This window comes from Euwallacea similis, chromosome 20 (assembly GCF_039881205.1).
Source record: "Euwallacea similis isolate ESF13 chromosome 20, ESF131.1, whole genome shotgun sequence".
NCBI classification, from domain to species: domain Eukaryota; kingdom Metazoa; phylum Arthropoda; class Insecta; order Coleoptera; family Curculionidae; genus Euwallacea; species Euwallacea similis.
Window position 1 is genome coordinate 264,394 of NC_089628.1, and position 21,522 is coordinate 285,915.

Genomic DNA, 21,522 nt, shown 5'->3' on the forward strand with positions numbered 1-21,522 from the left:
GGAAATCGGTGAGCAAATGGACAGTCCAACGAGCTTTACATCAATCCAAACTTGTTGCTGTGGAGAAGAAGAAGAAACCCCTACTTTCTAAGAAGAATATTAGGGCACGACTAGATTTTGTAAAAAGATATGAGGCATGGACCGAGAAGGATTGGATGAAGGTTATTTGGTCTGATGAAACTAAAGTTAACAGATATGCAACAGATGGTCGACATTGGAGCTGGAAACGAGAGGGAGAATCCATGAAACTAAAAGATTTCATTCTGACGGTGAAACATGGGGGAGGAAATATTAAAGCTTGGGGCTGTATGTCGGGATATGGGGTTAGCCCATTGAAGAAAATAGATGGGATAATGAACCAGCACATCTATAAAGCCATTTTAAATGATCACCTAATAGATACTGTTAATAATATGCCTTATCCCACTAGCAAAGTAATTTTCCAACAAGACAACGACCCCAAGCATACCGCAAAATCTGTGAAGGAATGGTTGGGTACCCAAAAATTTCAGGTTTTGCAGTGGCCGGCACAAAGTCCCGACCTAAATCCCATTGAGAATCTATGGGCTTACGTGAAATATCATCTGGTCGACGACTACGATTCGCCACCATCTTCACTTAAAGTTTTATGGGAGAGAATAGAAGAAGTATGGGACCAAATTCCACCTGATTTCTGTGAAACACTAACAAAAAGCATGCCAAGACGTCTACTAGCTGTTAAAAAAGCTAAAGGTCTCTGGACCAAATATTAGTGTCAATGTCGACCAAAGTGTTCAATGTTAATATTAGTGGAGCAAAACTGAACCAATGTTATTTAGGATTATTTGATGTACCCCATTTATTTTCGGCAAATGTTTTGTATGGTTTTAATGTTAATGTTAATGTACTTTTTGAAAATAAAAGCCTTCCTTTGAATACTTGTTAGATATTTTGTTTATGCCACCATTAATACGAATTTTATAAGTATTGACTCAGTTCTGCACCTAACTGTATATCAATACGAAAAAGATTTATTCCAAAGTATAGTTGATGGTTTGGATGTTAAAACAAAAGTTTATTTAATGAGCTTTTAATTATTACAGATGGTATGTCTAAGATGAATCATCTTGTGTTTTGGGTAAGGGGTACAACAATAGAAAGTATAAAATCAGAAACTGAAAAATTAAGATTTTTAAAGTTGTTAAGATATCCAGACATTGTAACAACTTTAACAACTAAACATTTAAAACGCCATTATAGAAATATTGTTAATAAATATCCGAGTACCATAAAAGAGAGGCCAGATGCTAGCAAATATGCTCAACTGACTATTTTCTGTTTCATGAGAAAAACTGATATTAATGACCCTCTTGTGGAAATTCTTCTCGATACAACTCAAAAAATTTGTTATTTCTGGAGAAAACAAATTTAAAGCTAAGTTTGCTAAGTTGAAAGAAATTAGAAAAAATTATGACAACATACGAGTATTAAAGATTTTGGTAGATACCATCTTAGATAATGAAGAGGATTTGATTAATAAAGCTATATATCCCAAACTTTCAAACAAACAATTATTAGACGTTCAGCAACAATTATCAACTAGGAAGCGGGCTAATAAGTTTAGTGATTTATTATATTATAGTACCAGACAATCTTTTGCTCGTTATTATAGGAAAATTATTGTTCCAATAATAGAAGTTCTAGAATTTGATTCTGCAAGTAATAGTAAGATTACAAATATTTTTAACTTAATTAAAGATAACATAGATAATAAGTGCTATTATTATAGCACTCAAATAATGAAGATAGAGCAAATGGTACAAAATATTTGATAAAAATAATAGAATTAGAGTTATGTGTATTAAGTAAGTTAAGAAATAAACTAAGGAGTAAAGAGGTTTGGGTAAAAGGTGGATATAAGTATCGTAACACAGAAGAGGATCTACCTCAGGATTTTGATCAAAATAAAAAAAAGTATTTTAATATTCTGAACCAACCACAAGATGCCCATACTTTTATTAAAACACTAAAAGAAAAATTAAAATCATTATCCAAATTAAATAGTACTATTCCACAAAATCAATCTGTACATATTCTCAAAAAGCCAAAGACATATAAGAGTTGCTAAAATAAAAGAGTAAGATCCTTCAAAATAATTAGAATTAATAAAAGAAGAAGTTTTTAAGCGTTGGCCTTCAGCTAGTTTACTTGATGTTTTAAAAGAAGTAGATTTGTTCGTTAATTTTAGAGATGATTTTGTTGCAAGTGGTCCTAAAACAGTATTAGATAAAGAAACTATTCGTAAGAGACTACTTTTAGCTATCTTAGGATATGGTACAAATACCGGTCTTAAAAGTATAAGTAATGGAGAGATTAGTTACCAAGATTTACAATATATAAAGCTTAGATATTTTGATCAAGAAAATTTACAAGCAGCTATTCGTAAAATAGTGAATAGTTTACTAAAGATTAGATTTATATCTCTATGGGGAGACAATACATCTGTTGCTTCAGATTCAAAACATTTTAAAGCTTCTGACCAGAATTTGAAGAGTAGTTGGCATCCTCGCTACCATAGTAAAGGCTGGCTGGGATATACTGGCACGTTGATACTGCATCTGTATGTATTTATTCTCAAATGAAAAGCTGTCATTCTTCAGAAGTAGCTTCAATGTTAGAAGGTATATTAAAGCATGCAACAAATGCAAATATAGACAAGAATTATGTAGATACACATGGTGCAACTGAAATAGGCTTTGCATTTTCCTACCTATTTTCCTTTGCTTTAATGCCAAGATTTAAAAATATTCATAAACAAAGGTTGTATTATACTGGTAAAGAGGATCAAAAAGATTTTAATCAGATAGAGGATATATTGATACGTCCTATTGATTGGGATCTAATCAAAAGACATTATAATTATATTATACAGCATGCTCTCATTGAAATTAGGGACAGCCGATACTGAAGGCTTACTCAGAAAATTTACTAAGAGCAATGTACAACATGAAGCATACCAAGCTATTAGAGAGTTAGGAAGAGCGGTAAAAACTATTTTTCTATGTAATTATTTTAATTCTCTAAAACTAAGACAAAAAATACATAGTGCCTTAAATGTGGTAGAACGTTGGAATGGTGTTAATGACTTTATATTTTATGGGAAGACAGGAGTATTTTGTAGTAACAACCCATTAAAGCTGAAATTATCAACTTTATGTTTGCATTTATTACAGCCATCAATGGTCTACATCAATACTTTAATGTTACAACAGATATTAGTTGAATCATCTTGGGTAGTAAAGGATGAGTAATGAGAACAAAAGAGCGATTTCTCCTTTAATTAGTGAACATATTAATCCATATGGAACTTTTAGTTTAGATCTAAATAAGCGCTTAGCAATTAACGTTGATCAAACTCTTGTTACACAAGAGATAGCATCAATATGAATTAAAAAAACCCACCAAGAAAAAAAGCTCTATAATTAGCTAAATACCTAAGATCTGAGTCACCGGATTATGGTTACTTACGTACTGTATTTATGTATTTAAGGCACGAATTAGAAGTAGCTGTTACTGCCCAACCTAAAAAATTACCTTATGTTCCAACTGAAGACGAAATACAGAAGTGATGTAATATCGAAAAGTAAAAATATACAAAACATTATAATTATCAAAGTATTAATATATACAGGTATAAGAGTAAGTGAGCTGGTTAGGCTAAAAAAGCCTGATGTTGACTTGAATAGATGTCAAATTAGAATCATTGCTGGAAAAGCAAAAAAAAGACAGAATAGTACCGTTTCCAAAAAGTTTTCGGGAAACATTGGCGATGTATATCACCAGCACCGCAGAGAATAAGACTTCCTGCCTATTTGAGTCAAGTTGGAAGAAACTATATTCTGAAGGAGGAATTAGAAGGATATTAGAAAAATATAGTAATTTGGCAGGTATACAACATAACATTTCTCCACAGAAATTACGTCATTTTTTGTTTACTTGGCTTAAAAAAAGAGAAGTAGACGACGCACTTATTTAACCATACTCTGGTTATGAAACCCGCAAGTCTCTAGAGATTTATTTAAAATTATTGTTATCAGAAGCTCAAAAAATATATGAAGAAAATATAAAAGATTTTCCTATCTAAACTCTTCAACTTTACCGATCCTTGCACGATCTTTAGTATCAAGCCTATTAGGTCACTCCAACTTCTCTGGTCCCTTTTTCATGCAATTTACTGGTCCTTTTTTCATGCAATTTACTGGTTCCTTTTTCATGCAATTTACTGGTCCCTCTTTCATGCAATTTACTGGTCCCTTTTCCATGCAATTTACTGGTCCTTTTTTCATGCAATTTACTGTTCCCTTTTTCATGCAATTTACTGGTCCCTTTCATGCAATTTACTGGTCCCTCTTTCATGCAATTTACTGGTCCCTTTTTCATGCAATTTACTGGTCTCTTTTATTTTAGCAATAACATCAATAGTAAAATTCATTACTAATTAACTACTTTTAATGATATTGGCTGAACTTCCTCGACAATAAGCCGGTCGCCACTGATTATCGCTGCTATAGTATTGCCGTTACCATCGAACACCGATACTGTGTTTTTGTTGATCTCCGGTAATTGTGTCAAATCGAGAATCAGTTTCCCCTTAACATTGGGGGGAAGCGTTAAGAGCAAAATTTCACTCGCATTCCGATTGAATTTAACCTCAACAATGCCCCTGATGATAGGAACTCTGGCAATAAAATCATTCAGAGTACCCGGATTAGGAAAAATAGTGATCTCCTCTGCGCCCGGTTTTGTGACCTGAACGCCCGCAATAAAGCGTGGAATGATGTTTGCTGGCGCTGTCCCCCAGGAATGGGAAAAGGTCGTATTGCTTTTCATTGAAGGGTCCCAGGCCTCCATCACCATTGTCGCCCCCCAGATGTCAATCATGTTGCGCCACGAATACAAGGTAGTATCGGTTAGGAAATTAATGGCTGTGCCAGCCTGCCCGGAATTCATCAGGGCTTCCAGCAAGAATTGTGCTCCATAAACACTGGTGCGTACACCACGCAAAGATATATCGTTTGCAAGAGCCTCCCCACAGACTTCTCGAGTGCTATCTTTAACCAGACCCAGTGCCAGTGAAAACGCCGTAGCATGTTGTGACTGATGGTCAGAAATTGCCTGTGTGTTGGTGTTGTAGCCATCAAAAAACAGGTGATTTTCACCGATAAAATTTGTGTTGAAATAATTTCTCAATGTAGTGGCTTTATTTGCCCAGTTCGTACTCTCCGATGTATAATTAAGTACCGCGCTAATTTCGGCCAACGCATGGTAGCAGGCATATTGCCAGGCGTTGATGACAGTATTTATTCTTTGTAAATCGTAGTCATCGCGGTTACTAGTGGGCCAGTCCACCAAATCACCGTTTGTAACGCTCGATTCTCCGATGTCCTTTTCAACAACACCATTGCTGTTGAGGTAAGTATCGAAAGTATGATTTTTTAAATCATCGTATTCCTCCGCCAACAGAAAGATGTCGCCTGTATGTAGGTAATCTTGCCAGGCAAGAATGGGGGCCATAAGGTAATATTCGGCAGGCCAGGTGCGGCAGTGGATAAAGTAGCCTGTAGAATAGCGCGCCAGAGCCCATGAGCGTTGCGTGTAGTATTCGGAAAGCTGGTTAATAACCGCGTCTCCTTCATATGGGCCTCTTTCCCTGGTTGGAGTATCCTGATAGAGATCCAATCGCGTTCCTTCTATTGTATACCGGCAGAAATTATAAACATCATTCAACGCTTGAGTGGAAGATGAAAATGATGATTGCTCGTCGTCCCAGGGCATCTTTAACACCATGATATTAACGGCTTTAGTGATATCTACCTCACCGCTAGCGATGATTTCAACCCAACGAAAGGCCCTATATCCCCAGTGTTGAAGCAACTGCTCACCGTCCCTTAGCGTCCAGATTTCACGGTAGGTTAAACCGCTACGTAGTTGATAACGAGCGCCACCATCGCTATTTTTCTCCTCACCCAGCCTGATCTCCAATGTGATGCCAGTGCTGCCCGTTACGTTAATGAAAATTCCTCCCACTACTTCTTTCCCTACATCCAACAGCCAGTGATTGGTTCCCAACGAGGTGATGCTGATAGTACTCTGTTTGCATAATATCATCCTGCCAGACAGCGCTGGTTTCAGATTACTGACGGCTGCCGTCAACACAGCATTATTCCACTGTGAATCATCAAACCCTGATGTCAGCCACCCCAAGGGTTCATTACGCGCGTCAATATATTCATAAGGTGATTTGTAGTATGTAGTATTCAAAAAACCCTTATCTGGCAACCATGCTCCAGCGGAACGCGCCTTCCAGTCGACGCTGCTGCTGCACAAGACGCTTTTTGTGCCGTCAGTATTCTGAACAACCAAATCCAGCATGAAAGCATGGTTGTCATTAGCATAAGCCAGGACTGCAACGACATTGTCCCCTTCCTGCAACTGATCGCTGATATCATAAATATGATAATGTGCTTCCTCTTTGCTAGTATTCTGGCCACGCACCGGTCCCAGTCCAATGAAATTGTTATTTAGCCATAACTTGTAAACGTACTGACGTGCAGCCTCCGGAGACTGCGCAGTAATGCGAATCCAAGCGCTAGCAAGTAAGCCAGTGCTAGCTGAAAACTCTTTTCGGGTCAGCATCCAATTATAAGGATCTACGGTTGCGGAATTGCCGGAAGAACCCTCCACCCAGATCGCTTTGGCCTTCCAGTCTGTATCGGCAGCCGCGGTGATAAATTTTTGCGGCTGTGACCAGCTGGATTCATTGCCAGATACCCAGCTTTTCACCCGCCAGAAATAGGTAGCATCGGAATCTAACGGTTCACCGGCGTAAGGTACTGCCACAGACGACGTTGACTCTACTTCCTCACTGTCCCATATTATGGATGAGCTGTTATCGAAATCATTGCTCAATTTACTTACTTGAATTCGCCAAGCGGTTTGCAATGGCTGATTTCCCAGAGCCGGAACCAGCCAGCTAAACCGTAGCGCAGAAGGAGACACGCCAAAAGGTTCAAATAAAAGATTAACCATTAGATTGTCGGGCGCAGAGGAGTATACTGGAACTAAACGGGTAGAAAAGATTGTTTCGGACATGGTGTTTTTTCTCCACAGTTGATTCAGAGGATTCTAACCTCAAAAAATTGCACTTATCGCTGCCCGGCAAGCTTTCACGGTGGCAAATTGAGTGAGTGTTCGTTAGAACACGTTGTGGCGGAGCCAGCAGTGCGGTGCAGTGTCACCCGTCTAATAATGACAGTGACAGTGCACTGCGAACCAGAACATCTCGATTCTGTAGAGAATTTAAACAATGGCAGAAAACATTTTCCGTAATGGTTTCCGAGAATACATTCCGGAATGGTTTCCGAGAATACATTCCGGAATGTTCGACTAAAAACTCTATAAAACCGTTGATCACATCAACAACCTCCTCTTTTCTTTTTTGGGCTTTGTCTCCTCCACATGTACTCCAACTGGTAACAATCATACTCTGTACACAGTAGATATAAGTTTATTCTAAGTTTAGTAATAAAACATTTAACGTTCCTGTTTTATGAATTCTGTGTGAAAATCCCATTTCTGACACCTAACGGAAAACGCCTAGCGATTCCATACATCGATAACAGGACAACACACTGACGTGACGGTTAACTTAACCTCAAACTTAAATGCAATTTTTGTTTTTGTTTACATTTTGAATTTTTTCTCATTGCTTGGGAAACTTAAAGTTCAAATTTCTCAACTCAAAGCTCGCAAAATTCCTGGAACATGCTTCCAGGTATCGGCGTTTTCGGTACTGGACCAGTAGTCAAAGTACTGGTGCCTATACTAAGAGAAAACGGATTTCGAATAGAAGCCATTTGGAGCAGAACAATTCAAGAAGCGCAAGAAACCGCCAAAGCTCTCAACATCCCATTTTTTACTAATAAAATAGATGATGTTTTATTAAGGAAGGACGTGGACTTAATATTTGTGTTATGTTCTCCAAATTTACATGCCCAAATCTCAGTTAAAGCTCTTGGGATTGGAAAACATGTTGTCTGCGATAAACCAGCTGGTCTTAATCAGGCAGATGCACTAAAAATGGTCAGAGCAGGACAGTATTATCCTTCACTTATATCTCTTATAAATCACTCATTTAGGTAAGAGGTAACTTTTTTCAGTGCCAACAATAAGAACTGAATGCCATGCTGGAACAACTTTATAAGAGACAAATATCATTTTTTGGGGAAGTGGGAACAAATGTCTTATTATTATTGCTTTGAAAACTGAAATTTTTTGAAACTTAATATGATAACCATATCAGATTTTTGAATGCTTTGCTTTGTAGAGCAATTAGTGGTAAAACATTTTTTTTTTGCTTCTTAAAAAGATTGCATGTGGCGCTTACAATGTAATTCCAGCAAAGCATTCAATTATGACTAAAAACGTCCATTTCAGATTCCTACCTGCTTTCATCCAATTAAAAAAGAAAATTGAAGATAATTATTTAGGTTCTCCAATTACTTTGATTGACATTAGAATTCAAAGTGGGTCCTTGTTCACAGATATTGATGCATTTGATTGGAAATGTGATGGTGTAATGGGAGGTGAAAGGGTTGAATAACATGTTTAGATTTAAAAAATATTCAAAATCAAATTTAAGGGGGCACATTAAACCTTGTTGGGAGCCATATAGTCGACTTAGTAACATTCCTGACAGGAGAAAAGGCTGTTAGGGTGCATGGGGTAGTGCGCAATTTTACCAAACAGACAGATATTATAAAGGGAATTAGGCAAATCACTGCCCCTGATTTCTGTGCATTCCAAATGGAGTTACAGGATGGTATATTAGTCACTGTTACAATAAATAGTCATACAATTGGTAGTTCATTCCAACAGGAGATTATGGTTTGCAGTAGCACTGGGCATTTAGTGGTAGGAATAATTTGAGAAAATTCATTTTATTTGGAATTAATATTGATGATTAATGACTTTGTTAGGTACGAGGAGGTGATTTGTTTGGACGTAAAGATAAAAACACTGAAGAAGTAATATACTTGGATGTGGAAGATTTAAAATGCCCAATGCCAAATTCAGCTCTTCCTAAAACATTTATCAAAGGTCTGTGTAAAATGGTGTCAGCTCTAAGAGAGGCTTTCTTGCCTGTCAATGATCAGGCTGGATGGATTAAAGAGCCAGGTATAACATATCCATATAACACACAAAGTACGTAATATTCTTTTTTTTTTTAATATAGTTTCTGCTGCTGCTAATTTTGAAGATGGGTTGTATGTTCAAGCTGTTCTCAGTGCCATAAAACAATCCTCACAAAACAAGCAGTGGGTGAAAGTAAGTGTAATGACAGAGCAACCTGACAAAAATGAACTGCTTAGCGCTGTTGTTAGGAGAACTGCAATCTCCATGTCTTAAAGAGATTTTCAAGCTGAAGTTTCAGTACTTCAGTTATTTCAAACTTATTCAGGAGTAATATAAATCCATCATAGTTAAGTATTATTCATTGTTGTCATGTTTTTAAATGCCATATCATGGAAAACAAGATAAATGTAGATATTATTTATTCACATAAAATAGTGATAGCTGTTAGACGTGCATTGTGAGATAAAATATAGTTTTGTTTTTAAATAATAAACCATTTGAAAGTTGTGGTTGTTGTTTTAAAGCCATGATACCTCTATTAAAAACATGGTATTTCCATTTAACATCCCATGTGCCGTCTATTAATGATAACTTTAAATGTCTTAGTACCCGTTGGTATTTACTAAACCGTAACTGTGCTTATCTAAAATATATATTTCAAGGTAATGCAAAATGTTTTTCAAGGCGGTGGGTACGCAAAACCATATTTAATTTATTTATGAAATTATTCAAAAAATGATTACCTATTTTAAAACCTTAGATTTAATTATACTTCTCTTTTTTGGCATTGATTTTCAATTTGCACTCAGTTGAAAAATATTAAAAACGGTAATGGGATATATCAGTTGGGTTAAAAGAATGCATAACCCGTATTTTATCAGTATGTAAGTAGTTAACATAGAGCTACTAATACCAAATGTGTATAGTAAAATTACATAAGAAATGGAAGAAGCCCCATAATAAATCCTTCGGTAATACCATGTCGCAAGTCGCTAAAAGTATCCTTAAAACACAATCTTAATTAATTTTCAAAATTAAAGTTATTTTTGCATAGGTAGCTTGCGTGTTTCATACTTTTTAGTTTGTACTTATAGCTACCATGTGGATAATACGTTAGAATAATCGATAAACAATATGATAATTCTGAAAGCTCGTTTCTTTAATGATAGTTATACAGGTTAAAAGTCGGTTAAAGTAGTGTTTAACTCTGTGTGTGTTTGTGCAATGTATTGCAAATTATATTTCACGGCGGAGATTAGCCGATAAGTAAAACAATCACACGTGATAACAGTCGACAATAAAGTACAGAAATTACCATTAAAACAATACTTAACAAATGTGCATCAAGAAGAAGTAAAATATTCAAGCTATACGCTGAGCAATTTTATGTGAAAAAACTTAATTGCTTTTTGTCATACTTTTCATTACTTGTATCAACCTACTTTCAAAAAATATTTGATACTCCCGATCAACGCGAAATTGTTAATTGCTAACTAAGTAAATAAATATGTGGTTTAAATAAAAACACATGGGTTTAACCATGAAAAATGCATTTTAGTAAATATCACAATGTTTTAGTAAAATAGATCTTTTTTTATAATTGAGTGCCATTTTTCAAGAGCTGTTTTATCAATATCCCTCTTTGTTACTATTAATTTACCATATGTACAAATGAAACAAGCCTAAAATAAGACAATGGTGAATGTCCTATGTCAAATATAAGATAAATAAAAAATATAAGACATCTTAAAAATGTTAATAAATTATATAAAATAGTAACAAAACAAAATTGTGCTAAAAGTACATAAAAAGGATCATATTTTACTAACGTTCCTTCCGCTCCTTTCATTTTTCTCCTTCAACATTTTATAAGCCGGCAAATAGACGTTTTTTTCCCCGTCGAAGAACAGTAAATTAGGATTGCGAATTGTATTTACAGCGTTGCCCAACGATGTATAACCATAATCATACAGTTTACAATAAGGAACATTGTAATATAATATGTAATCCCATATATCTGTATAATGCCAGTTTAAGAAGGGGCTACATCGCATTACTTGCGGCCAGTCCGAGTCTGTCATCTAAGATAAAAGAATGGAAAAAAGTAACAGGAATTAAACGAAATCTACCTGTAAAAAGTTCAGGTGAGAGCAATGTGGATCAGTCCTTCGCGTGCCCATCAAACACGCTTTCAGGTGTGGTTTTTTCCCAATGGTAATATGCAAAGCATCCTTTATATTGCCAGTCACGCTCATAATCTATGAGTAATGCCATACTTTGGCTATTAAATTTAAAATTATCATTTAAATCTTACCTCTAAGTTATAAAATACCATGCATTGTTGAATAAATTCATCCTGTTCTTTAAAGGCTTTGTCGCTCTTCACATAGAGACAGAAAAGCTTTATATTAGTGTATTTTTTTGGGTATTTTTTGCTCAAGACTGTCTGGACTAAATGGAGCAGCACAGTGCAGTCTTTGCCTCCATTGAAACTCAAAAAAATGTTTTCAAAACCATATTCATCAAGACACTTCTCAATTACCTGAAATTATATTTTTTAGTAAGTCTCACAGTAGAACTTGTTCTAATGAAATTAAGCACTTGCTCTGTATCACAAAACAAATATTAGTTTACTGTTGTAAATTCTCCAATAACATTCATTGACAAAATTAAAAAACTGACCAGAGAATTATATCTTTAGAAGTACCATTTAGGTGGTGTTAGATATAGCTTTCAGTTGGCATCAAAAGGGAAAGGATTCTGTTTGATAAATCACTATTACATATACAAACACTCAAGAAACATGCTGTACACAGATTTACTTCCTCCCAGAGAGGAATATGGTTGTTATACAGTGCAGAACTGCAACAAGCTGATTACACTTGGTATATGGATGGCTCCAAAATGGTAATGGTGCAGAAGCAGGAGAATAAGGGGTAACAAATGGGATCCACATACTTACGTCAATAGATTCCCTAATATGTGTATCTGAACTATGATAAATTAAATCACTCATATCATCAACCCAACGTGAGCTTAAAATGTCAGATCCCAAAGCATTTCCTAACAATAATTCACCTTTCACTAAGGACTTTAAATTTTTAGCTACTAATGTTAACTCGCCATGTTCAACCATATTTATAGTGCTCTTCTTCTCAAATATAATACTAAAATTGTCATTATTTTTGAGAGGCTCAAGGTGTCGTTTAGATCCATTCAAATTAACAGTAAACACTTTTGAAAATTTGCAATCTGCTTGGTAGTGTCTTAAGTATGGTTCCATTTGATTTAACTGCTCATCCAGGTATTTGGAGATAAGAATGAAGATTCTTTGGATATAAATTATAGGGCAAGAGCTGTCTGACTTTAACAGCTTGACAGCAGCCGGCCATTTGATTGCAGCATATGGTTCTAGATCCTTAAAATCAACTAGATCTTGAAGAGTTGCTGCTGCTAGAGCTTGACCCACACATTCAGCCCTATCAATTGTAAGGACTATAACTATATCATAAAGTTTTGTTAGAAGCTCCAGCTCAGGGGCAATATGTTTCTCATTTTCCTCTACTATAGATATTTTCTGAAGAGTGAATCCTGTGAATTTTAATAGATGGGCGACTTTGAGGACCTGCGGCGAATGATAGACTTCGCCCTTTAATGCAGAGTTGCAAGGGATCAGAAGTGCAGCTGATTCGAGCTTCATTTTCCACGTTTACTAATCACATTATTTGGTGACAAAACTGTTGTCACAACACCATACTACTTCTTATCATTTATTTGAGAAAAAATTGACTAGCTACGTCCACTTTTACTTTGAAATTACAGCATTCTTGAAGCTTTACATTTCTTTTAAGGTTAGAATTTCGTTCGGAAGCATACATTGTTGTCAAGTTATTTTTGGGAAAGTACTTAAGATAAAAGTCATACATTATTGCTTATTAGGGGTCAATTTAAGGCGCATGTATTAAGGGTTCTGATTATTGTGTTTTCAGACGTACTTCAGATATATTTTTTAAAGCCTAATGTTTTATTGTGCATACTAAAATTGTGGCTATAACTTAAGGAATATTTCCAAAGTATAGTGAATAAATAGTGATGTGACAACAATGCAATTACGTAAATGTTTATCAGCTGACTGTGTTAGAAATATGAAAAGCAATATTGCCACTTCTTTCAAAATTAATAATATTATTGGATATTTTCAAAAATTTCAATTTCAAATTTAAGGATCGAGACTCGTTTACTTATGAATTAAATTTATTCAAAGCATGTTTTTCGATTTCAATTAATTTCTAAATCATCCTTTACGTAGTTACTTTGGTATTTGATATATATTAATGTTTTATTTTAACAAGCAAATTATTTATCCATAGCTGGCAATGCTGTAAATATTGTTTGTCTATAGCTTACTTACAGTTCACAAGCTCTATCCGTCTTTGTCTTATGAAGGACCTTTAAAGAATCCTTATTCCTTTGCCACCTTATGTTAATAATGTATTGTGCCCTAACTCCTAAAATTAACTAATCCACCATAACATATATATAATCTAATCTCTCACATAATATATTCGTCGACATTTTAAGCTGTATTTTACAAAATACAAATAGCATAATAAATAACGCGGTAATATTTAAATCTATACAGGGATTAACCAGAAGGAACGACTTCCTCGAGTAGTACTCATAAATTAATAGTAATAGGATACGTCTTTATCCCTAACGACGGGGTGTTGAGAGGGTGGAACGTCAGCCCACGGGGACTGCTGTGGATTAATTTGGTCTTGGTACAGCGACGAACCATCTGTTGATGAATCTGGTCTTTGCTGTTGGAAGCTGAAGGGCCAAGTCTGAAAAAAAGATAGGAATGACTATATCAATGATTCTCTTTTTAACGCATTCAGGGCTAGATTCAATATTAAGAGATTTATTAAGGAATCGTTTAGCAAAGTGACTAACAGACACCGATGTCTCCCAAGGCCCCATGGTAGAATTTTACACCAGGGGTCCAAAGCAGACACGTTTTGCAGACATAAATGAAGGTCACATGGCGACAGTTTAAGGAGACATTTTCAATAGAAATTTATGTTTGCAGGGTGAAGGAAAAGACGTTTGAGCTTTTTGTTACTTTTCCATAATATTTAGATGAAGTACTATAGGGGTCTTTTAATGCGAATAAAAGAAATAAAGTTGACTACAGAACCATAGCGGACTCAAAAGCAGATATCATGAAAATAGAGCTATATGAGTAGCTATGCGGCTCTACGGTTTAATCGACCCAGGTATAGGGACATGTTTGTCCAGGCGACTGCAGACCCTATAACTGCATATTTCGGTGACAAATCCTTTACCGTCCTCAGTACCCAGGAAAAAGAGTAAAAAAAATGAAAATAAATTGCAAACTAAAATGTGTGATAAGTGAATAGTTAAATTGTGTAAAACAGTCTGAAATTCCTCTTCTCAATCGTTGAGGGATTGGCAAAGTATTAGCAGTAATCGGTGTTCGTTAATACATTACTCAAAATAATCCAATGGAAAAGGACAATTGTTGACAAATCCTCATATTAAAGAATGGACCAATGTGTTATTCACAAATGAGTCTCGGTTTGAATTTCGACTTGATAACCGAAGCCTACGCGTTCGCCGTGAAATGGCACTGTTAGAACTAGAGAGACATTTTCAGGAAGTTCTTAATTATAGAAGAGGTCCCATGATAATATGGGGTAGTACCATATTGTATTATTGAACCGAGCTCATTTGCTTGCCCCAATTTTAGTGAACCAAATAAGACACCAAGACCATGGACTTGAATCTTTTGGCCTTTCTTTGCATATGCTTATACTGTTGGTCTAGAATTCTATTTGCAAAAGAATGCTCGTACACATGTTAGCCAGACTACTACGCGTTAATTTAAGGACAACAATGTAACTCTTATGAGTTGACCACTACAATCGCCTGACTTGAATCCCACAGAGCACGTATGGGACATGCTGCAAAATTAACTCAATCCACTAATGGCGCCTGTTCATGGCTTTTCAGAACATCCTTAGGAAGCAGTGGTAATTTTTACCACAAGACACTATAGATAGGAAGATTTTGAGTATGCCAAGAGGTTTGCCGTGCTGTTATTACTGCTAGTAGTGATAACATGAGATATTGGAGAAATTTTATGTGAATTAATTTTATTATATTTATGGCAAAAAGTATGCTTGTTTCATAGATTTTTTTTGAGCAGTGTATTTTGCATATGAAGTGAACCTGAAATAGACACCGGTGTCTGCCTTGGCACAAGATTTCTTACGGATTTCTTATCCAAACCGGTAAAACACGTATTTTTTTGCGCTTGTATCCTATTTTCTAATCCATTAACACACAATTAAAATGCTGTCACCTGAAACTAGAGATTTATGGGACGCGTGTTAGCATATACAATCAACACCTTGTTCCTGTCATCTTTTATGAATTGATTTATTTTGGATTTGAAACGTAACACACTCAGTAGAACAAGCGCCGGCTGTTGCTAAAACACTTTACACATGGCGATCTCTGTCCAGAATTAAAAATCTTCCATCGTGGTATTTATTTGGCTAAAGAGTTACCATAAGACACAATTGTTGTGAAGTGGAGTGGTATCATTAGCGGAATTTTTGATTATTATTTTTACATTAGTGGCGATACAACACACGTGTTTCAAGTGATAAAGTAGGTATTCCAACCGACCATTTTAGTTAAATATGATAAACTGAAAGTAATTACTTCACGGTTTTTAGACAGTGAGGACATAACAGTTGTAGCGTTTCAAGGCTTTCTGGAGACTTAACACTCCTTATATTGTTGTATTTTGGAATTCTACGTAAAATTCTAAGCAGGTCCAAAAATGAGATACTATAATATACAAAATGTTTCATTAACAAAGTGTCACTAAGTCACTGCCTTTTGTGAGACACCCTGTGTAAGTAAAAAGGGAGTCTTCAGATATGGAGCGGAATGAACCTCTACAATTGTCGTATTTAATATTAAGTAAAAAATTTCCAGGGGGAGTTGACCTTGTTATTTATATATTTAATTATTGTAGATTTTGTTTCACAAGAATTCGGAAACCTTTAGAAGCAATAGAATGGCAGGCACTTTTGGGCAATGTTTATAGCGACAGAATCTCATTAGGAAAACATCCATCTCGTAAAACAAAGAGAGTTTATTGGAACTCGTGGTAAATATAAACAGTTTACGCAAATCGTTAAAATTACAACCCGAATCGAAAAACCAAGAACAGCTGGCCACATTTGTCGGATCCCCAATTATTCCTCCTCTATGACATCCGAGATGTTTTGTTAAGAGAAGTGCATCCTCTTTTCAAAGTAAGCAAAGGCAGCTAAAATTATCCGGAAACAACGTATCGGAACGTTAAGTGATGTTCAGTTTTATGACAGGTTTTACACGTCTAATTAGAAATAAAAATAATACCTGTTGTCTTCAAAAACATTTTAATATTTTTAAAAACAGATTTCCGCAAACTTCATCACTTCATTCTCCCGTAGTGATTCACTGGTTTTTTTCTTCTATCTGGCAACGTTGCCGACCTATGGGCCTTTACATATGGCTGTGTATTTCTATCAAATTTTGATGCCCTTTGGAAACAAGCGCGAAGCGTGACTTTGCCATTTTCGTAATTAAATTTATAAAAAAGTTGTATGTAAATGTTGATGATTTTTTCAATATGTATAAGTAAATTATACAATATTTATTAAGTAAAGAACGCAAGGAAGAAACATATAGGTAGAACTGGTAAAGTTTCAACTTTAAGAGAATTTAAATTTTCGAAAAAAAGTGATAAAAAACGGATTTTAGTTTTTTTCCTGAAACCAAAGTGATACTCATAATGATTAATTATGATTCGGGAAGATGTTATGAAGATTATTTAAATCCACTAGGTAAATTCACGTTTGCTCATAAGAGGGTTATTCATATAGTCACGTAAATAAGAATTGTGAAGTGATGTATTTTTTGAAACATCAGATAAATGTTTTGTACGATATAAATATATACTTTTATGGTGAATGTTACGATTGCTTAATAAAAATTTAAGCCCTGAATTAGAAGTCCTAAAAATAAATTGAACTCAACTTCAAATAATTACCACACAATGTTTGATTTGTAAGGTTTCAATGCAAACTGGTAACAAAAAGTATTGTTCTAAAGGCAAAACTATAACTCGTTAAGTCTATATTTGCTCAAAAACGTTTAATTTAAAGGCAAATCTTGTTTTTCCTAATGTTAATTTTATAGCACAGGACCGGGTTTCTTCAAATTTTTAGTAGAAGTTGCGGTATATTTAATGTAATTTTGTTGTAAATGTTATAGGTAATATACCGGTAGTTTCTGAAAGATGATTAAGGGACGCTTTTGACGTGGCAAAACACACTTGGTATATAAGTGATTTGCACGCATTTTATATATTTCCAAAGCCGATTCTGGATGTGTGATGAAATTCTTGAAAATATTTTGGCAATTTACCCGGTCGTTCCTCCTTTTAAAATACGATCACTTTCTTTGTTTCAAAGACAAATTTTCCATAAGCACTGTAATTAACTAATAAATTCTTTTCAAGTAATAGATGTTCTTACATAATAATTACTATATAAATCAAAATTTATTCGTATGGTGAAATCATGGTATGGTAAAATTAATTATGGTGAAAACATCCAAGAAATGACATACTTACCAGGGTTAGGGGATGCTTATGGGTTCCATCTCCTGGTGGGGGTTGGTCCATGAGTACTGCTCGAAGATGTGCAATGTAGCTGGTTGCCAACCTTAAAGTATCCAGTTTAGAGAGTTTTGTGTCTGCCGGTACCCATGGTAGGGTAGTTTTTAACCTTTGATGGTAAAAAAAATTACATCAAATTTTAGTTGATTCATTTGTTCACAGTCAAATAATTTCGGAAATAATTGATTTTTTCAAATTTTTACAAGTTTAGCGATTTTATATCTTGCTATTTAATAGTTTTGTGAATTGATCAAGTAATTTACTGAAACTTTGAGCCTCACCTACAAAATGCTTTGCTCAGTACCCTCATGCGTGCCCTCTCGCGTGCATTAGCGGCATTCCTTTGAGGATGTCTCATGTCATCAAACTCATCGTCTGAGTCTTCTGAGCTCACGGATCTTCGTTTTCTTGGCATTTTTCTAGAATAAATTAATACGAAACAAATTTGGAGCAATTTGAGTGTAAGATTCATGGATAGACAATAGATTGTTTTAAGACGAAGAAAGCGCAGTACGTCACTGATTGTTACAGATATTGGATCACTAAATCCAAAGTTATCAGCTCTGCTATGGGAAAATCAGCGTTTTGCCGGTGCCGAGGAAGTAATCGCAAAATAAAAAATGATTCATTCGTCCAATTTAGTAAGGTAATATCGAGTTTTCTTGAGGAAACTCAATTATATTTTAATAAGTTTTGTGGAAACTCTGGGAATGCCACTGTTTTTAGATTTGTAGGACAATTTGAAAAGTATCAGGAGTATATCAGGTTAAATAGGTAAAAACGTCTAGGGAAAAATGGTGCTTTGTCACTCAAAAATTCATAAAAACTGCGAAAAACGCATTACTCTTTAGCATGAAAACTCAGTTAAACTGGGTCGTCAGAAAGAGATTAAAGCTTCAAAAGAATCATGAGTGGAATCGATAGTTTTAGCGTTATCAAAATATTGTCGTTTAAGTAAAGAGAATTTAAGTCGTTGTTATTTGGTGATAAATTCTAAAAGCTTTAATTTTGCCCAAAAATATTCTGAACTTCCCCTATCGAAAAATCTTCAAATGGAAGTTTCTTTCATGAGTTTTGCCTTATAGGTCATTCCCAATAGCATCCTAAAGAACGTCATAATCCAGCCCCAGTCCTCTTCTTCGATTTTCGTTATGTGCATTAGCTACTAAATGTTACATTAGGGCGACATGGAAGAATTGAACCAAAAATGTGTCATTGGAACCTCAAATTCATGATGGAGTTTTTGAGCAGGTTAAAAAAAACTACTTATTTTAGAAGTTTTGGGGTGTACCTAAGCATATGGAGGTCATACCTACCTTACCTTAGATTTGAGAAATTTTTGAGGTCATTGAATTAATTATTATTCAAGATCTGAGTGAGCGATTATTAGTTGCATCCCGTGTAATACTTATTACGCCTCTGTACTGGTATGTATAGGTGCTTACCGCTTTCACAACTATTCCACAGGTATATTGCAGCTAATCCTAAATGCAAACTTAACACTTCAGCACAAATCCCACGACGCACTCCCTAATTTGACTTGTCATTTTGATTTCGAGATTCTGAAAATCGAAAAGAATGCCAAGGGGCGGGACGGCCAATTAACGCTCCTCCTACATCCTTAGGGATCTCACGAATAGCGGTTGAATTCCGGGATAAACTTATCACGGTAGTGCTATAATTAAATGATTTATTAAAGGGAGACAAACGAGCCTACACAATACTCGATAATTATCCAGCACTTTCATCTGAAGACTTATTTATATTAATAGCAGATTTACAAGATCTGATTGACGAGGAGCGTTTTTGAAGGTAGACGTTCGTGTCCACACTGGACGATCTTCCGGTTCTGAAGCACACGTTGTGTTTGTGGGGGTTGTAGACTTCAGTCCTCGGAGAGCGCTCTAAATAGTGTCCTGAAGTACCCATTTCGCTTCGAATCCAGGGATCCTCTCCAGCCCTGTGAGACACCTTTAATAACATTTCGTTTGGCTTAATTGGACACTCACCACATTAAGAAATTGGGTATGTCGTGCCTGTTAAAGTAGCGCAAGAGCAGAATAAGACCTGGAATCATCGCAATGCCGAGAACCAACAGGGAGATACAGGAATGTATGATCAGCTTGTTGTAGCGCGTTATTTCCTGGTCAGAGGACATTTTCTGGAAATTTCTTTGTTGTCGATAGACAGGAGACACCATTAATATTGATACCTCTATGACTTTGTCCGAGTATTTCGTAATCCATCTGCAGACTTTAAGGAATATAAACCACAATCTTGTAGTATAGAAGTAGGTCCAATGAAATACTACGTGCTAAAATGCCGTTCAGGTAAAGGAGAATAAAAACAAGAAAGAGTCTACTTTTTACCTTGAAAATTTTGGACTTCCATGATGTGAATTCATCGGCGTGTTTGTGAAATTGACCAGAGAGCAATATGAAGGTCGTTGGTAGGAATAGTACACTGAAGAGCACTGAGTATCCGTTATCAGGGGACAACTTTGCAGCTTCCATCATGTCGCAGAAAAATTTACTCTGGAGGTTGACGATTGAGGCCATCATTAGTGCTAATTTAAAAAAGTAGCTACACCGAGAATTTTGGCTAAATAATGTCCGCAGATGGGAAGAATTTTCTGATCGCTATGTCATTTACTGCGTCAAACAGGGTTAAAAAATAATCACATTATAATGCTGTCATTTGCCTGTTGGTAGCAGATTTTCTTGAAAGTTTCGCTGATATGTAAGATGAATTTAAGCCCTTGATACGAGTACAAGCTACATTCATGCTTTATTCAAACAAAGTTCAAAATTTAATATATGAGAAAATAATCAGGATACTCGCACTAACATGAGGGTCACCCTCGGATCATGAATCATTTGAGCATGAATGTGGGAGTTGCTTGACCTATATTATGAAACAGGCTTTCATAGAACGATTTTGAAAGTAGCTATTTTTTGCAGAAAATCCATTAAGAATTTAATATGTAGAAATTGAGTGAAAATAACTGGATAAATTGTGCTGACCACGAATTTGCGTGCTATTCAGCAGAAATCCCAACAGTTGAGTAACTGTTGATTCTGCTGAACCCCGTCATTGTAATTATGACAAACATGAATTGCACAAAATTTTGCATTTTGCAATTTGTGTTTGATGCAATAATTTAGAAGAACTAGATACAGTAAATAATCGCCGACATTTCACTAAAAGTGGAGCAACTTTTTGAATAGACGGCCTCTATATATTAGTTTCTCTATGACGTCGTTTTGTGTCATAAAAAGAATACTCACTATAAAAAACCGTGCAGGAACTAATTCTAAAGCAATGCATTTTCTGCAGCTATTTCTATTTCTTTTTCTTCGTTATGTAACTAATTCCGAAATGAAATCCGTTTAGTTGCCGAATTTGATTAAGAAGACGGTCAATTTATTTGTCAAAATTAAAAGTAGTTTAAAAAATTCAAAAATCTTTTAAAAATGTATTTAAACACTCCAAACGGCCATGGGTACAATTAGTAAAATGCGCATTCCGATAGATGGTGCTTAGCTTTCGAATCCTTAGACAACATGTCTTAAGTCGCGCCACCTACC

The 21,522-nt window shown here is 35.4% G+C and overlaps 5 protein-coding genes across 9 annotated transcripts; 1 reads left to right on the forward strand and 4 right to left on the reverse strand.

The window, feature by feature from the left end:
- Window positions 1–1,198: 1,198 nt before the first annotated feature.
- LOC136415471 (bifunctional sulfatase/alpha-L-rhamnosidase-like) lies at window positions 1,199–7,058 on the reverse strand. The gene is made up of 3 exons (XM_066400054.1): window positions 6,958–7,058; window positions 4,486–6,904; window positions 1,199–2,597 (listed from the first exon to the last, which is right to left on the reverse strand). Exons 2-3 carry the CDS (start codon window positions 6,673–6,675, stop codon window positions 2,496–2,498), a joined length of 2,292 nt encoding a protein of 763 aa, XP_066256151.1. The 5' UTR covers window positions 6,676–6,904; window positions 6,958–7,058; the 3' UTR covers window positions 1,199–2,495.
- Window positions 7,059–7,711: 653 nt separating this feature from the next.
- Window positions 7,712–9,683, forward strand: LOC136415514 (glucose-fructose oxidoreductase domain-containing protein 2). The gene is made up of 5 exons (XM_066400103.1): window positions 7,712–8,177; window positions 8,476–8,624; window positions 8,681–8,952; window positions 9,018–9,216; window positions 9,275–9,683. The coding sequence occupies exons 1-5, from the start codon at window positions 7,804–7,806 to the stop codon at window positions 9,445–9,447; spliced, it is 1,167 nt and encodes a 388-aa protein (XP_066256200.1). The 5' UTR covers window positions 7,712–7,803; the 3' UTR covers window positions 9,448–9,683.
- Window positions 9,684–10,707: 1,024 nt separating this feature from the next.
- LOC136415595 (probable FAD synthase) lies at window positions 10,708–13,039 on the reverse strand. Of its 2 annotated transcripts, XM_066400234.1 has the most exons (4): window positions 12,137–13,039; window positions 11,489–11,716; window positions 11,304–11,432; window positions 10,708–11,255 (listed from the first exon to the last, which is right to left on the reverse strand). In XM_066400234.1, exons 1-4 carry the CDS (start codon window positions 12,872–12,874, stop codon window positions 10,989–10,991), a joined length of 1,362 nt encoding a protein of 453 aa, XP_066256331.1. In that variant the 5' UTR covers window positions 12,875–13,039; the 3' UTR covers window positions 10,708–10,988. The 2 variants fall into 2 exon arrangements, with proteins under 2 accessions (XP_066256331.1, XP_066256332.1); XM_066400235.1 differs by lacking the exon at window positions 11,489–11,716.
- Window positions 13,040–13,642: 603 nt separating this feature from the next.
- Window positions 13,643–19,514, reverse strand: LOC136415437 (musculin-like). The gene is made up of 4 exons (XM_066400007.1): window positions 19,381–19,514; window positions 18,217–18,354; window positions 17,891–18,044; window positions 13,643–14,018 (listed from the first exon to the last, which is right to left on the reverse strand). The coding sequence occupies exons 2-4, from the start codon at window positions 18,348–18,350 to the stop codon at window positions 13,860–13,862; spliced, it is 447 nt and encodes a 148-aa protein (XP_066256104.1). The 5' UTR covers window positions 18,351–18,354; window positions 19,381–19,514; the 3' UTR covers window positions 13,643–13,859.
- Window positions 19,381–20,590, reverse strand: LOC136415436 (uncharacterized). 4 transcript variants are annotated; one of them, XR_010752612.1, is made up of 5 exons: window positions 20,305–20,590; window positions 19,945–20,249; window positions 19,660–19,895; window positions 19,553–19,610; window positions 19,381–19,497 (listed from the first exon to the last, which is right to left on the reverse strand). XR_010752612.1 is itself a non-coding variant. In XM_066400004.1 (4 exons), exons 1-3 carry the CDS (start codon window positions 20,494–20,496, stop codon window positions 19,667–19,669), a joined length of 726 nt encoding a protein of 241 aa, XP_066256101.1. In that variant the 5' UTR covers window positions 20,497–20,590; the 3' UTR covers window positions 19,498–19,610; window positions 19,660–19,666. The 4 variants fall into 4 exon arrangements, 3 of the variants coding, with proteins under 3 accessions (XP_066256101.1, XP_066256102.1, XP_066256103.1); XM_066400004.1 differs by lacking the exon at window positions 19,381–19,497 and having other exon boundaries at window positions 19,498–19,610; XM_066400005.1 differs by lacking the exon at window positions 19,381–19,497 and having other exon boundaries at window positions 19,527–19,610; window positions 19,717–19,895.
- Between the last annotated feature and the right edge of the window lie 932 nt (window positions 20,591–21,522).